Source organism: Equus asinus, chromosome 13 (assembly GCF_041296235.1).
Source record: "Equus asinus isolate D_3611 breed Donkey chromosome 13, EquAss-T2T_v2, whole genome shotgun sequence".
In the NCBI taxonomy this organism is placed as follows: domain Eukaryota; kingdom Metazoa; phylum Chordata; class Mammalia; order Perissodactyla; family Equidae; genus Equus; species Equus asinus.
In genome coordinates this window covers 39,890,701-39,907,105 of record NC_091802.1, presented here as the reverse complement: position 1 = coordinate 39,907,105, position 16,405 = coordinate 39,890,701, and the positions used below count along the sequence as shown (strand labels likewise).

General features: G+C 53.9%; 1 protein-coding gene across 5 annotated transcripts; it reads right to left on the bottom strand.

Moving 5' to 3' along the window:
• Positions 1-316: 316 nt before the first annotated feature.
• On the bottom strand, positions 317-15,858 carry RAPGEFL1 (Rap guanine nucleotide exchange factor like 1). 5 transcript variants are annotated; one of them, XM_070483215.1, is made up of 17 exons: positions 15,382-15,857; positions 14,929-15,252; positions 13,266-13,397; positions 12,061-12,139; positions 11,012-11,147; positions 10,683-10,780; positions 8,828-8,940; positions 8,407-8,574; positions 7,309-7,406; positions 7,078-7,200; positions 6,332-6,510; positions 6,150-6,240; positions 5,530-5,580; positions 5,098-5,185; positions 4,845-4,909; positions 4,425-4,479; positions 317-4,206 (listed from the first exon to the last, which is right to left on the bottom strand). In XM_070483215.1, exons 1-17 carry the CDS (start codon positions 15,446-15,448, stop codon positions 4,082-4,084), a joined length of 1,992 nt encoding a protein of 663 aa, XP_070339316.1. In that variant the 5' UTR covers positions 15,449-15,857; the 3' UTR covers positions 317-4,081. The 5 variants fall into 5 exon arrangements, 4 of the variants coding, with proteins under 4 accessions (XP_070339316.1, XP_070339315.1, XP_070339317.1 ...); XR_011493824.1 differs by having other exon boundaries at positions 5,526-5,580; positions 14,929-15,858; XM_070483214.1 differs by having other exon boundaries at positions 14,929-15,858.
• Positions 15,859-16,405: the final 547 nt, after the last annotated feature.

The following is a 16,405-nucleotide window of genomic DNA, read 5'->3' as shown; positions in this document are numbered from 1 at the left end:
CTCTTTTTTTTGCTTGGGGAAGATTAGCTCTGAACTAACATCTGTGCCGATCTTCCTCCACTTTATATGTGGGATACCACTACAGCGTGGCTGACAAGTGGTGTGGCTCTACTCCCAGGATCCAAACCTATGATCCTGGGCCACTGAAGCAGAGGGCACTGAACTTAACCACTACACCATGGGGGTAGCCCCCCCAACATAATTTATTCCCCCAAAATAATTTTACCTGTTTTTGAACTTCTCCTAAATGGAATCGTAGAGTGTATAGTCTTATGTGTCTGGCTTCTTTTGCAGAATGTTATATCTATAAGATTCATTCATGCAGGTAGTAGTTGTTTGTCTTTTTTATTGTTATATAGGATTCCACCATAAGAATACACCATAATTAATTTATTCATTCACCTGTTGAAAGTCACTTGGGCTTTTCCCCAAAGAAACAATAATTTCTTTATCATTAATAAAACCACTATGATCACTGTTGTATATATCTCTTGGTAGACATAAGCACTAATTTCTCTTGGGTATACACCTGGGAGTAGAAATGCTAGGTCATAGTTTAGGTGTACATTAAGTTTTAGTAGATACTATCAAACAGTTTTCCAAAGTGGTTGCAGCAATTTACACTTCCCCAGCAATGTATAAAAGTTCCAATTGCTCCATTCCTCACTGAGGCCTGGTATTGCCACTCTTTTCAATTTTGTGCATACATAATCTGATTTAGGCTTTTTAAAAGAACACCCAACTGAAGAGTAAAGAACCAAATGGTGCGATCAGGGGTGGGTCAGAGAGAGGAAGCCGAAAGACCAGGTAGGAGGCTAGTGTGGTTGTCTAGGGAAGATATGAATGTGGTTTGGACTGGTGGTAATAGAGGAGTCTCAGAGAAGTGGACCAATCCAGGATATATTCTGGAACTGTAGCCTATGGGACTGGCTGATGAGTGAGGGAGGAGAGAAAGAGGCATTGAAAACTTGGGCGGGGGGCTGGCCCCATGGCTGAGTGGTTAAGTTCGCGCGCTCCGCTGCAGGTGGCCCAGTGTTTCGTCAGCTCGAATCCTGGGCGCGGACATGGCACCGCTCATCAAACCACGTTGAGGCAGCGTCCCACATACCACAACTAGAAGGACTCACAACGAAGAATATGCAACTGTGTACCGAGGGTCTTTGGGGACAAAAAAGGAAAAAAAATAAAATTTTTAAAAAAAGAAAACTTGGGGCTGGCCCCGTGGCTGAGTGGTTAAGTTCGCGTGCTCTGCTGCAGGCGGCCCAGTGTTTCGTTGGTTCGAGTCCTGGGTGCGGACATGGCACTGCTCATCAGACCATGCTGAGGCAGCATCCCACATGCCACAACTAGAAGAACCCACAACGAAGAATACACAACTATGTACCGGGGGGCTTTGGGGAGAAAAAGGAAAAAAAATAAAATCTTTAAAAAAAGAAAACTTGAGTGGATGAGAGGACTGTTTTTTTAAGATGCAGCAGATTGGGGAATAGCAGATGTAGGGTGAGGGAAGGTCAAGGGCTCGTGTGTAGCTTTTTGGGTACATGATGTCTCCTGCAGCTTAGGCTCTAGATGCCCCATACTTTAGTGTAAATGGTAAATACTGGTGGTGTGAATAATGCATGCTGTCTGCAGGGGACGGATCTGGGTTAGGGGCCCAGTTCTACCCCCTCACTCACCCTGTAACTTGGAGCTTATGCTGGGACTGCCCAGCTTCCGTCTTCCACCTTACAGTGTTAGAATTAAACAAGATCACATATCTATGGCACCCGGAACATGGAACAACTAAAATATTCACTCTTCCAAGTTCCAGGCTCCATGTGACATGTCTCATGAGGTTGGCACCTTTTCCTCTCATCCACATTTTCAAAGTCACTCCAGAACAGTCCTGCTGAGGAGCCCAGCACAGTCCCCTCTTGCCTCCTTCAGCCCTTCCCCAGGCTCAAAGAAACAGAATGGAGAACAGCAGGCGGGTTGATTCATAGACTTTGTCGGCTTTTACTCCACCCAGAGGTTTCTGCAAAGACAACCGAGCCTGTACAGTACACACGGTTCACTCTGTTAAAGCTGTGGGGCACGGGGTGGGGAGGAATGGGGTCCAGGGGGGACCAGGAGGCCCCTTGGAGGCAGCAGGGCAGGCGTCAAGGCTAGGGGCGGGCAGCAGCCAGACTGAACCAGTGGGCCCCAGTGTTCGAGGAGGGCTGTGGGAGCTGGAGTGAGAAGGCTGCTGAGGGGGGTTAGGAGGAAGGGTGGCAGCAGGGAAAGGAGGGAGCATTAGCAGTTGCAGGGAGGAGGCAGGAGCAGGAGGGGGGCCATGGTCATTGTCTACAGGGGACAAAGTGGGGGGGGGGACAGCGCCCATGTATGTGTGGGTGGGGGTGGGGAGTCCATAGACGTTTTCTGCAGCAGGAGCAAGACAGACCGCTGTATAAAAGGGACTGTACAACATAACCTATGATACATTGTTTACATATGATACAAGGCTCTTTCTCTCTTTGAGTTTTAAAAAATAAATTTACAATTCCAGAGCTTTTGGTAAAAAATATATACACCTCCAGAGCAGGAGCGGCAGCTGCTTTTGCTGCTGCTGCTGCTGCCTCTTCAGAAGGGAAAGAGGTGGTGCCAGAGAAGAGGGTGAGGCTGCGCCAGGAAACCCCACCTAGTAGCTGCCAGGAGCCCCTGCACCCCTCAGCCCTGGAGGCCCGTGATGGGAGAGGGAAGGGAGACAGAGAGGTAACAAAGGCATGGCCAGAGTCCAGTTTTGCCTTTACAGTCTCCGCCATTTCCTCCCCCCACTTTTGGGGGATGCCCTCCCCAGGTACAGGGGTCCAGGTACAAGGGCCCGCTCCACCCAAGCTCTGATGAAGAGGACAAACGGGGAGTCAAGACAGGGAGAAGGAGGGGCTGGCCTGGTGGCGTAGGAGTTAAGTTCATGTGCTCCGCTTCAGTGGCCTGGGGTTTGCCAGTTTGGATCCCGGGCGTGGACCTGCATATCGCTCATCAAGCCATGGTGTGGTGGCATCCCACATACAAAACAGAGGAAGATTGGCAACAGATGTTAGCTCAGGGCCAATCTCCCTCACCAAAAAAAAAGAGAGAGAGAGAGGGAGAAGGATAGAGACTATGTTGTTGGTGTCATATACAAGAGCCAGAAGGGGATGACAGCTCCCTTCTTAGCAGTGAGACACCCCAAAAGCAGGCACCCCTGACTCCTGATACAGCCACACCCTACCTCACTGCAGTGCAGAGGGAGGGTCCAGTAGGAAGCCTAGGCCCGTGTTTCCCTGAGCTTCTTTTACCCTCTCGTGGGAGCCCACCCAGGGACCTTCAAGAGGCCTGAGTGGGGAGCTTACAAGGGCTGATGGGTAACCCCTCCTACCTGCGGCTGCTCCCTGACCTCACAAGCAGCTTCGCCCACAAGCCTGGGCATGCAGGGCAGCAGAGGAGCTGAGCAGGGAGTGGTGCGGGTGGGGAAAGCAGCCCGCACTGTCCCAGGGGCAGAGTGGACAAGGGTAGCACCAAACCGAAGGACTCCCCCGCAGCACATACAACACCCTCCCTGAATTACCAGATGCGCTCCTCCTCCTTAAAAGGGGACACACGCACATACACACGCAGACACAAGGGCAATATAATATGCAGGGGGGTACATCCAGGGGTCCCAGCCCTGACCAGGGAGATGGTAGACAGGTGGCAGAGAGGAAGGCTGCCAATCCCGCCCACAGTTCTGTTCGATGAGACAGGAGGGTGGGCAGGTTTCCTCCCTGCTTGGGAAGAGGAGGTCGGACACTCCATCTCCAGAACAGACCTCCATGGGAGGGGACAGAGGAAGGAGCTCTCTGCCCCCTTTCCCTTCGAGGGCAGGAACCAGCAGAGTGGTTTTGGCTTGAAGGAGCCAGGGGGAGAGGACTTCAGCAGGATGAACAGGCTTATGAGTCCAGGGGTAAATCCAGCCAACTCCTTCCCATGGGGCGGGAAGCTGCTCCAGGGGAGAGATGTCAGAGGTGGGTTGGGACATCATACAAAGTGCTTGAGTGCCAGGTGCCCGAGGACCCTGGTGGGGGGCCGACCAGAACCTCTGTTCTCACTGACTATTAGCCTCCAGCTTGTAGGAGAGCTCGAAGAGGAGGTTCTGGTTGTCGATGACCTGGAACTGGCGCACGTAGGCCTTGGTCTGCAGGTGATGGGGAGATGCCTCCATATCCAGGCCTGGGGGCATAAGAAGAGAGAGGCCCATTGGGTGCCTAGCCTCCCTTCTTCCTCTACACACAAATGGGCCAGAGGAGAAGGGTGTGAATTGGAACAGGTGTTGGGCAGGAGGGCCCCTAAGGAGGCCAAGGAGAGAATGGAGAACATTTGGGCAGGGAGTTCTCCCCGGAACACTCCACTGCTCTGCCTATAATGCACTCAGAGCCCTGGGTACTCACAAAGGGGCCGGCTCCGGTATCTGCGGATTGTCCTCACTTTTTCGGCCACTGAATGCTGGGAGATAACAAAGAATGAGCCCTAAAAAGGACACTGAAAGACCCTCCCCCTCTCATGCTCCTCTGCCTCCATTCTCAAACTCAGTTGATTTTACTCCCTCCAGTCCCCAATTCTGGACGGTCTCAGGAGGACCAAAGAAGGAGGTGTAACAGGGTGCCAGGTGAGAGGAGGTAGAGTTGCCCCCAACTGCCTGTCAGCTTGGCCACCTGTGGGCGGGGTGACAGTCAGGGAGATAGTCAGGCATCTATCTGCCAGGCAAGCTGGATGCCAAGGAGGAAGGCTGCTGTCTCTAGGGGGGTGCCAGGAGAGGGGGAGGATGCCAGCCCCCCGCTCATGGGACTGGAGCTGGCAGTGCCACTCACCAGCTTCTCAATGTTCACCAAGCCATCCACAAAGGTCTTACTCCCCTCGTGCAGAAAAGTCAGGTCTAGGGGATGAGGAGGGAAGTAAATGGATAAGAGAGGAGGTCCAAAGGGCCCTTCCCCTGCCCCAGAACCCACTCAATCTAGGGGGTTCCTCTTTAGGTAGGCACTCAGAGCTCAGTTGAGAGGGGACTGAGAGGCAGAACTGGGGCAAGGAGAAGTGGAGAGGAGAGCACAGCTTGGAACGACTCACCTTTGAGGACCAGAGGCACGAAAGGAATCACAGGGGGTTTCATCTTGGAGATCACTTCTCGGTAGCTTTTGTGGTTCCTGCAGGGGTCCTAGCATTCCACAGAAGAGGGATAAAGGGACAGACAGGCCCAAAGGATCCCAAAGACATCCTGTACTCCCTCCCTCATCCACTTGTCCTAGACACATCTCCGATCAGATAGGGGTGGGTATGAGTGTCTAGCTGGAGGGACCTGACTGCTCTCCCCTTTCCTCCAGGGAAAACGGGGTAGCATTGTTGCACTCTGCCCCTCCCAGGAGGGTGGGGCAAGGAGGAGGAGGGGGAGTCCCAGGCACTAACAACCTTGAGAGGGAAGCCCTAGAAAGAAGGTTTAGGGGAACAGAGAGTCTCTGGGGTACAAGTCCAGAGGCAGATCAAAGAGCCAAACCTACTCACTGTCAAGTTCTCAAATTTGCGGAACAAGTTCTTGAATTTCCCTGGCAGCTTCTGCAGAGAGTTTGAAGGAAAGAAAAGGAATGTCAGAGTGAAACTCCTTGGGTTTCACGGGAGCTTCTGGCTAATCCCCAGGTGTTAGAGGTGGAAAGGGCCTAAGTGTGTCTCGCAAGGGGCTGGGAGGCTGGTGGTGAAGTAGAGTCAGCCCTTAGCTCAGTCTGGGGAGCTTGCAGTAGCCCAAAGGAATACATTATTCTGGGGGAAATGGAGGCTTCTGCTTATACACGTGCCACGGACAAGGTGCCTCACTGAACGTTGGCTGAAATCCAGTAGCCGAGTCTGTGACCTTGCCTGGGATGTCTGACCCCACTCAGGCTGAGGACTCCGCCTCTGGACTAATCTGGACTAGGCCAGGGTCCATTAGCCAAGCTGTGTGCCCTAGGGCCGGATCTGCCAGAAGAGGGCGCCTCCTTCCAATGGGCACAAATGCTCCCTATAGGCTAGCAGCAGCCCCAGGAGGTCGCATCGGGTGAGCCCAGGGTGTCAAGACTGAGGCTGGAGGCCAAGATCCCCGGGGGGGGGGGGCCAGCACAGACGGGAGGAGAGGGAAGAGTTCTCATCACCTCCCAGGTGAGCCGCAGGCGGCTGACAGCAGCGTTGTCCAGCCCCATGACCACAGCGTAGAAGGACAGCAGGTCCTGGTTCTGCTTGCAGCTGTAGGGGTGCGAGGCCGGGTCAGGGGGCGGTCAGGCGGCGGCGGCCGCCCGTCCTCCGCGCTCCCCCATCGCCAGCCGGCCGCACTCACATGGCCGCGATCTTGATGAACTTCTTGAGCAGCTGCGCGCGCTTGCCCGGGGCCTCGCAGAGCAGCACCTCGGTGGCCACCCAGTGTGTGACCTCGCTGCAGCGCTGCAGCAGCAGCTCCAGGTTGGCCGTCTCGCGGCGGCCGCGCTCCCCGTGGAACACGTAGTCCACGAACTCCAGCTGCACCCACGGTGGCGGAGGGCCCGCCAGGGCGTGGGGGGTGTGGGTGGGAAGATGGCAGCGCAAGGCGGTGAGGAGGGAAAGGCAGGAGGGCGGGGGCGGGAGGGGTAGAAAATAGAACAAACCAGGACAGGACAGGATGCAGCAGAGATGGGGAAAAAAACAACCAACATTAATAATACTCTACCGTCTATGGAGCACTCACTAGGTGCCCCGCCCTTGCTAGAGGCTGACTTGTTCTCAAGACAGCCAATTGATAGACATTATTGTCGCTGCCTTATTTGATCTCTTTAATAGTGAATATTTTAAAAATACTATGGATCAGGTTCTGTGTAAGCTTCACTTGGGCCCTGAACTACTCTGCTAGGGGGTCTATCTGTTTATTGTTTTTTTCAGAGGAAGGGACAAAGGCTTAGAGAGGTTATAACTGTGCATTGCCCAAAGGCATGCTGCAAGTGAGCACTCCTACTAGGAAGTTCGGCTGCAGACACTGCCTCCCTCCAGGCCCCGGCATTGGCACATTTCTCCCTCCAGGCCCCCAGCCCTGCACCAGGCCTCAGTCTCTACCTCGTGCACACATCGGAACAGCTCCCAGTGGAAGGCAGTAAGGTGGTTGGCAACGTCCTCAGGCTCCACCCGGTGGATCTCTGTGTCTCCAGGGGAGACCTGGATCTCCTCAGGGAGGGGCACCTGGTGGCAAGCAGGGACACAGGGGCTGGCTCCACCCTGGGCTTGTGAGTTTCTGCTCCCAGCCCCTCCCAGCCCTGGCTACCAGCCAAGGCCTTGTGAACTTCTTACCAGGGCCTCATAGCCGTCCCGGGTGCAGGCAAACAGGTGGCTGTTGATGCCCAGTGTGGTGAAGACACAGTCTTCATGCGGCTGGAGAAGGACCTTCTCTGAAGAAGAAGGAGCTGCTCTGCCTCAGCCCGGGCCACCTGCACCCCCACACACCCCAGCCACTGTCGCCATCCCATGCAGATGCTCCTAACCCTGCATGGACAGGTTCTAGACTAACGGGACTCGTACTAACACCAGGTTAAGCTGTATTTATATGAAACTTTTCAAATGATTTCTTCTGCATTTATAACCTCTTTTTTGCTCCCAACGTTCTTTCATAGCTCTTGATTCATTCTATCATCCGTGTGACACTGGGAAAGCAGGAATTTTTTTCCCATCTTAGAGGAAAATAAGGCTATGACTACACTGCAGGCTTTTTGCTTTCCCACAGGGATTGGAGGCCTATCCTGTGTCTTTAGCCTCAAAAACGTAGCATCCTTAGGTATTAGAGGAAGTTAAAGGACCAGAACACGATCCCAAAGTAAGAGGCAAGCACGCAGATTGGAATCCACGTGTCCTGGACCAGTGCCTCACAAATGTTAATGTGCATAGGAATCACCTGGGGATCTTGTTAAAATGTACATTCTGATTCAGCAGGTCTGGAGTGGGCTCTGAAATACTGCATTTTTATTTTACTTCATTTATTTTTTATTTTTTTGTGAGGAAGATTGGCCCTGAGCTAACATCTCTTGCCAATCTTCCTCTTTTTGCTTGAGGAAGATTGTTCCTGAGCTAATATCTGTGCCAATCTTCCTCTATTTTGTATGTGGGATGCTACCACAGCATGGCTTGAGCGGTTCATAGGTCTCCGCCTGGGATCAGAATCTGTGAGCCCCAGGCTGCCAAAGCAGAGCGTGCGAACTTAACCACTATGCCACCAGGCCAGCCCCAGAAATACTGCATTTTTAACAAGTTCCCAGGTGATATTCATGTGGCTTGCCCAGGGATCACACTTCAAGTAGCCCAGGCCTAGAATTCAGTCTTCACCCCTGCCCCAGGGCACTGGACTTGTCAGTTTCTCTTCTTGTGGCCCCCAGCCCAGCTTTTCCTGACCCTCACCTCCTGAGGAGGCCACAGCTACCAGGATGAGGGAATCCTCACGCCCTGCAGGCTCCTCCGAGTACTGCAATTTCTCCGTCACAGAGCCCAGAATGTCCTGCACAGACGCTGACAGGCGGCTGCGTATGGTCACGTAAGAGTGGTCAGGCATGTAGACCCGGCAGAAGACTGGACAGACAGAAGAAGGTGGCTTTTCATCAGAGGGCAGCATGGCAACACTGGCACAGTCCCCTCCAGGGCACATCTGTTCCCCACCCACTCCACCCCTAACCCTAAATTGATTGGTCTCTGAAAAAGATGCTGTGAAAAGGACTGGTTCTAGTGCACAAGGAGACTCCACAGAGGAGGCCTAAGACCCAGAGACCCCACAGGGCCCCTGAGCCATTCAGGAAGCCCTGCCCCTCCAAATGCCCATACTCACTCTCATCTGAGCCCCGGAAGGCCACTCGGGTCTGCAGACAGGAGTCTATCCGGCGGAAGTGGCGGAAAAGTGGCTTCACCTGCTTGCTGGGTGGCTGGCTCTCCTCTGGGATCCTGGCATGGACACAGCTGGGCATCAGGGAGCCCTGCCAGGCATATGGAGCACCAGGCAGGCAACATCAAGCAGGGATATCAGAACTGGGTCAAGGCTGCACCAGCACCAGGTTCAGAAAGTGGTGAAGGAGGTCAGAAGAGAGGACAATGACCAGCATGGCACAACTGTCCAAGTGACCCAAATCAAATGCCACCTCTTCCATGAATTCTTCTCTGATCCACCCCACCTACCAGGAAAGGTCACTTTTTTGCCTCAACTGCTATAGGACATTGGGCTAATATTTGTTTATGTGTTTGTCTTATGTCTTCTACAGGATTGAGAAGTTTTAAGGGCTGGGATTAGTTCTTACTGAATTTCTTTTCATCCTCCAGGCCTAGCACACTGCTTGGCACATGGTAAGTGTAGGTCATCAGCTGTTTGCTGAATTTTGCCAACAAGAACTTCACAGTCTGCGAAGGAGACAGACGTGCATACAGCTACTTCTAACACAAGGCAGGAGGTGTTAGGTGATATAACAAAGGTACAAGGAGAGTTATGTTGGGTATGGAGGAGGGAGAAAGCTGCTCCTAAAGGGAGGATCTGTGGAACTTTCATTAAGAAGATGGCATTTGACCTGGGCCTTGAAGGACAACAGGAAGAGAAGGGGATGGGAGGAGGTCCTTCTGGAGTGGACCATATAAATGACATCAGGGAAGCTGGGAAAGCACAGGAGTTCAGAGAATGGTGGGGTGTATATGGAGGGTCATGGGTGGAGGGGGGTGTGGGAGATGAGATGGGAAAGATCAGCAGAAGGCAGAAAGCGAAGGGCATTGAATGCTGTGTTAGGATGTTGCAACTTTGTCTTGTAGACAATGGAGAGCCATGGATGTTTCTGAAACTGAACCATTCTGTTGTCGAGTTTGAAAGATCTCTCTGGTGTCAGCGTAAGAAGGGAGAGAAGATACAAGACCATAAGCTGAAGCCCTTGATAGGAGGCTGTGGCAATAATCCAGGTGAGAGATAATGAGGCCTAACGAGGGTTGTGATGGTGGGGATGGAGTGGAGAAAAACCAAAAGGGCCAAAGGAATGGATGGAAGGATGGATGGATGGATGGATGGATGCAGTGGTGTCCTGAAGCCACTGACACTGGCTCATGAGAGTAGATTGTTACATTTTGGGGAATTTTGCCAACTGGTTTTTAAACACAGCCATTAAAAGTAGTAATAATAAATAAATACACATATATATCTCATATATCATCATATATATATCAAAGCCATTAAAATATATATATATATATATGTTTTATAAACGTACAGTCAAATTATTACCAAAAAAGTAGTTTCCTAATTGTTTTGTACTATCTGTGCTCTTCAGGTTATTTACATCTATTGTACTTATATGGTGAAAATACTATATAATGGCTTGCAACTGCACAGCTCTTCCCAACTTCACATGCAGTGATGGCTCGTTGGTAGCTTGAAATCAGAGAGTTTACACCATGGGAATCAGCAAAAGCTACAAATCAGGGTTCTTTTTCCTGAAGTGCTGGTTGTTAAATATTTACCAGTACACCCATCAGATTGACAAATAAATGGATAGGAGAATGGACAAAAAACTGACTGGAGACAGTGCTATTCTCCAGTAAGAAAAGGGACTGAAATAAAACCATATTGGAGCTCAAAGCCCAGAGGCAGGCCCTGTAATAGAAGAACATGGGGGCCCTCATTCCTGTCCCCTCCCCCGACCCATTCCCCTCACTTTAGCTCCACTGTTTCCACAAGCTGGTGCAGCCTCAGTGTGTCCTCTCGGAGGTCCTGGTAAAGGGACTCATCCTTCATAATCAGCAGGTACAAATCCTGGGGAGAGGAGGAGAGAAGGTGACGGCAGGGGTCTCATTCTGAGCATCACTCTCTGCAAGGGCTGGGGCAGGGTCCCCATGCCTTCAAGCGTAGAAGAACCATATAAGCTAAGGCCTACTGGCATGTTTTCCTTCCAGATACCCAGCTTGAGGAGTATGGCTCCTTCAAAGGGCCCCTTTCCAGAGCTAATAGCCCGCTCACCCACAGGCCCTCTTCCCCCAGGCCCACCTTGATGATGCAGCCGGCCCCCTCTTCCTCCTGCAGCAGCCCCTGGTAGGTGTCCAAGAAATGAAGAAGCATGGCTAGGCAGGCCTGCTTCCGGCCCAGCCCCTCGGGGCCCTCCATGCCTCCTGCCCAAACAAAGCTGACCCCTAAGTTAAGAAAAAGCCTTGGGCAAGCAGATCTGAGGAAACTGGGAAGGGGATGGGAGGCTAAACCTCCTAGAGATATTCTCTAGGTTTGGGGCCGGGGAGAAAGAGGCCAGGGATTCCTGGAACCAAGACCCCCTCATGCCCCAGCCCAGGTTTTTGCTCGGATTAGGTAGGGATGGCACCCACTTGACCATATCCAGCTCCTGCCTATTTGAACTTCACTTGAGGATACCCTGCCTGGACCCACCCAACCTCTGGCCGGCCCACAGCCTGGAGCTCACAGCAGCCTAATGAAGGCCAATGGTGCTTACCACAAACCTGACCATACCTCAATGTAAGGCCTGGCATTTCTAAGAAAGCCTATGATATTCTATTCAGCAGACTGACATTTACAATTAGGTCCTAAAATAACTCAATGAGAGGCCCTATGCTTACATGAGACCCTATGAATAGCCCAGCCAGTGGCTGGTCTCTAGCAGACCCTACTACAGCACAGCCATGACCTGATGTTTACATCAGACCCTGTAATAACTCACTGGGCAACCAGATGTTTAGAGCAACAATTCAGTGGGGAAACAGGCACTCTTAATAGAATAATGACACCTTACATTTGTACAGGGCTCTGCAGTCTCCAGAGCACTCCCACATCTGCTATCAGATGGATCTGCACAGCATTCCTGTAGGTAGGCAGGGCAGGTGCTATTTACCCCCATTTTACAGAAGAGGAAATTGAGGCCCCAGGAAGTTAGGTGATCTGCCCAAGGTCACAAAGCTGGTGAGTAAAAAGCCTGGAATTGAAACTCACGTGTGCTTTCTAGGGAAGAGCTTAGGGCCTGACATCACATGTGGGGTGGGCAGGGTGGCTCCCTCCTGACCTCCCCTTTTGCAAGCACTACAAAAGGATATTACTGGTGTAGCTCCTGCAGAAATTTCTCCGTGGGGAGGAAGAGAGAATGGGTGAGGACGATGTCATCCAGCAGGATATCTGTAGAGATCAATTGGTGCCACTGATGTCAGGAGGGCACTTCCAGGACCCAACTGGACACTTCCCATCCCCCTCTCTTGCCTCTGAGGCTGAGTTCTCATTAGCCAGGCTGGAGCCCCAGCCACCTGCCCTGTCATGCTTCGCACAAGCGCACACACACACGTGTGAAGGTTCTGGGCAGCCGCTGCGGGGGTGGGGTTGGCAGCTGCCAAGGCAGCTGGAGGGAAGGAGGGGGTGCCCTTCCATGGCCACGCCCACTTCTCTTCAATGTGTGGGAAGCTGGTCAGATAATACACCAAGCTCGAGATCTGCCTGAAAAAAGAGGTAGCCCACAGAATTATCTCTAGATAAAGAGAACGTCCACACACAGAGGTTAGGGTCAGCAGGGTGTGTGTGTGTGTGTTTATGTATTCCTCCTCTCCTCCTCACTCCCTACCTAACAGCTTTGAGTTCCAACTAGGCAGGTGAGAACCAGCCCATTAAAAGGGAGAGGGAGCAACTGCCATCTCTTTGATCCCAAAGCCTTTAAGTAGAAAACCTATGTCCTCTGAATGCCCAGAGATGGAAGGGTTAATGATGGAAGGGTAGATGGGAGTGGCTCTTCTCACCACCCTTTTCCCCACCACACCTCCATCTGGGCCTGGCTCAGCCAGTCAGCCAGGTACAAGGTCGCCCTGACTTGCAGCCTGCCCTGGGGTGGGGCTGGGCAGCCTGGCACACACAGACAGGTAGGGCACAGAGAGGGAGCCAGGTGTCCTCACCAGGACAGGTTAGGGCCAGGTCCCCAGGCACTGCCCCAGGACAAAAGCAAGGCTTCTGACGGCCCGTGGCTCACCATCTCCTGGCCTCCAATTCTAGCCATGAAGGTGGAAGAGGAGAACCAACACAAGATCCTCTCCTTCAACTATTTCATTTCACAAATGAGAAAGCGAGGCCCAGAGCTGGGAGGTACTTGCCTGGTGCTGGAACAAGAACCCAGACTCCTGAGTCTTTGTTCTTTTCTCAATATGCCTGAGACAAGTAGAGTGTCAGGGTAGAGCCCAGTGGTCATATGGGGCTGCTTAGATGTTTCAGAGACTTTGGCTAGTTTGGGGGTACCTTCTGGAAGTTCCCTTCTCCCACACACCCTGGGAGGAAACCAAGATGGCTTGAGAACACTGGTTATATTGGAGAATATCAGAGTAGCAGGTTAAGCTGATTCTCATCCACTCTAGGACTGGTTTGGGGTTTCCTAAACCAGTTTCTCCAGGGATCCAGCCTGCCAGGGCAGATAATACAGTGACAATCAATTCAGGAGTCCTTCCCCAGGGGAGACTGAGCAGAGTCTGTGGCACCAGGTTCCTGTAGAAGGGGAAAGACAGTTTCTCCTTTTTCCTCTCCTTTTTCCTTTCCTGCTGTGATCATAAAGTGAATCTGAGAGCCCCCGCCCCAACCCCCAGCTCCAGGGTTGAAACTAGAAATAGGGATGCCCAACATCCTTCCTATACGGACTCTTTAATTCACAGGAGAGCAAAGCCAGAGCAAAGGAAGAGGAACATGGGGCAGGGTTGGAGAGATGCTGCTATGGGGGCTACAGTTTGGCATCAGTCCCTTCCAAGGCAGGCTCTGGTCCAACGCACAGCCTCCCCAGGGAATGTGTCATAGAGATACAGGGTGTATGGTGTAGGCGGGAAGTTATGGTTAGGAGAGCTGTGTGTGTCTGATATTTTTCTAATTAAATCCAAAAGGTGTCAGCTCCCCAGGGCAACTACAGCCTGAGCCAAGGAGAGGACCTGGGTTTTGAGAAAAATCTAGAGGAGTGGAGCCCCATTCCATACAACTAGGTTAGGGCTCCCTGAAGAAGTCTGAGAGCCAAGTGTGAAATCCCCATCTTCAGGCCCTCAACCAGGGCTCCCAATCCTCAGACCCTGCTGCGTTTGGTGACATGCCAAGAGCTAGACCTAAAGACCCGAAAGTCTTCTATGCTGGCCGCTAACCAGCAGTTTGGGGCCTCAGTTTCCTCAAAGTCCCCTTAGTAGGGGTGCTGGCGAGGAGTGATGAAATAGCATCATCGTTCAGGGAATAAGCCTCTCAGGGTGTGGTTTTTTTTAACAGGCCCTGTGCTGAGGCCTGCCACTGGAAGGGCGGGAGTTAGAGAGGCTCAGACCCCCCTGGATGCTGCAGGGCTCTGATGTCTGCCCAGCCAACTCTCCCCCAACAAACACCTTCTGAGTCAGCCCCCAATTAGAATGCCTCCCTCCAGCCCAAGCTGCTAAGGACAATGCATCCCTTTGCCTGAGCCCAAAAGGCAGCTTGAGCCCTGTGCCTGTCTGGCACTGCCCCACTGAGGGGGCCAGCCCTGTGCTCTGAGGCTTCTAAACAGAATCAGGCTCCTGGAAGATCTTTCAGGGGTTGGGTACTCTAGGGGGGGTGGCGCTGGGCTGCTCTGGGCAGCTTCCATCTTAGTGTGTCAGGCCCTCATTTTGGGCCACAGAAGGAGGTAGTCAATATCTGAGACCCATGAGAGTCTGCATAAAATGCCCAGGGGAAAGGAGGGGTGACTTAAGGAGAGAAAGAGGTTCAGCGTCTTCTCCAGCCGTGGGTGAGGCTGCTACAGGGAGGAAGGTGGCACTGCCACTTCTCTTCTGCAGAAGGGTCTGTTCCTCCTATAGGCCCCCACCCCACTTCAGCTGACCACTCAACCCCACACCGAGGCTCTGCTTAGAGCCACTCCCACTCTCCAAGGGCAAGGAAGAGGAAGCAGGTGGCAACCCCCTACTCAAGGATGGATGAGCCAGCCGACTCCTTACCTGAGGCGGCGCTGTCCCTGGTGGCCCCTCCGGCCAGCCTCTCCAGAACCCGGTTCAGAAGATGCTCCGGCCGCTCGGGGGCGCCTAGGGGGGCCCAGGGCGGGGAAGGCAGGGGCTCGCCCGGGGACAGCTCATCTGAGGAGTACGAGGAAGGGGAGCGCAGGGGCCCCCCTCCCCCGAGCGGCCCAGGCCCTGGTACCTCCTCTAGCTGCAGCCAGCAGGGCCCCCCACTGCCTAGCTCCTCCGCGACTCCCGCGGGCTCTGCCCCTTCCTCCTCAGGAGGCGGCTCCAGCCCCGGCTCGGCTGGGGGCTCCCGGAGGAAAGCTGGAAGCAGCAAGCGAGACACGCTCTGACGCCGCTGCAGCGGCCGCGGTCCCCCAGCTGGACCGCCTCCCCCGCCAGGTCCCCCACCCCCTCCAAGCCCGCTGCAGCTCCCTGGACCCCCGCCGGGACCTCCTGCCACCGTTCGCCCCGCCAGCTGCGACGTCTGCTTCTTCAAAAATTTCTCCAGCGGCTTCATGCCCCCCCCCCCCGCCCCTCTCCTCGGGGCCGCCGGGGGACCCAGGTGTCCCAGGCGCGGGCGGGGGGGGCGGGGACACGATGCTCAGAGCCGGAGGGGCAGAGCGGAGGGCCGTCCCAGGCGCTGGACTGGGGGCCAGAGGTGCCTGAGGCTCGCTGGCTGGAGTCCAGTGGCCAGTGGCCGGGGGAGGTGCCAGAGCGAACGAGCGCCCGCTCTTAGTGGCCCCCCATACTGGCTGCAGCCGGCACGCGGCCCGAAGGTGGGTAGGCTCGGGGCCAGTGCCCCCGGCTTTGCGCTCCTGGGCCGGGCTGCGGCGGCAGAAGGAGCGGGCGGAGCGCAAGACTGAGAGGACGCGGCGGCGGCGGCGGCAGCGGCGGCTGCGCTCCTGGCCCGGGGGAAGGTGGCAGAACTGAGGCCGCGCCCCCTCCTCCAGTCCACGCCCAGTCCCCGCCCCTGCCCTTCCTGGGCCCGCCCCCTGGCCGCGCGAGGCTTGAATTTGGGTGCTGGGGCTGACCAAGCGGGAAACAGTAAGGGGTTGAGTGCGCTTGGGTTCAGAGCAGACCAAAAATTAATGGCAAAGGTGAGGGAGTGATTTACTAATGGAGGGGGACTCCTGGCTCGGGGGCTTACAGGGACCCTTCGTATCGTTTCAAAGAACCAGGGCAGGTCTGTGGCCTGCACTGCTTAACCCACCTACCTGTACTCAGGTGAGGCCTACAAAGATTGCTGATTGGATGTCCATCACTCTCAACCCCGATAGTGTGCTCTGTTGCCATACTCACAGGAATATGTGCTCTTTATCTTCCGTAAGAAGGACTGGGAAGGCCCCAGGTGGATTGGCATTGGCACTGGGGGCAGTACTCATCTGCCCTTTCTGGTAAGGCACGGTAGGTGGTGAGGGCCTGGTCTGTGAGAGGCAGGTACTGGCAGGCAGATAGGAGCTGGGCAGGGAGAAGC

What these genes read in the sequence shown, in the direction of transcription:
- RAPGEFL1 (XM_070483214.1), bottom strand. Translation starts at nt 15,448, where the DNA reads ATGAAGCCGCTGGAGAAATTTTTGAAGAAGCAGACGTCGCAGCTGGCG. An exon ending in GGGCCGGCTGCATCATCAAG is followed by an intron (nt 10,781 to 11,011) that starts GTGGGCCTGGGG and finishes TCCTCTCCCCAG; the next exon opens with GATTTGTACCTGCTGATTAT. An exon ending in GCAAATTTGAGAACTTGACA is followed by an intron (nt 5,186 to 5,529) that starts GTGAGTAGGTTT and finishes GTGGAATGCTAG; the next exon opens with GACCCCTGCAGGAACCACAA.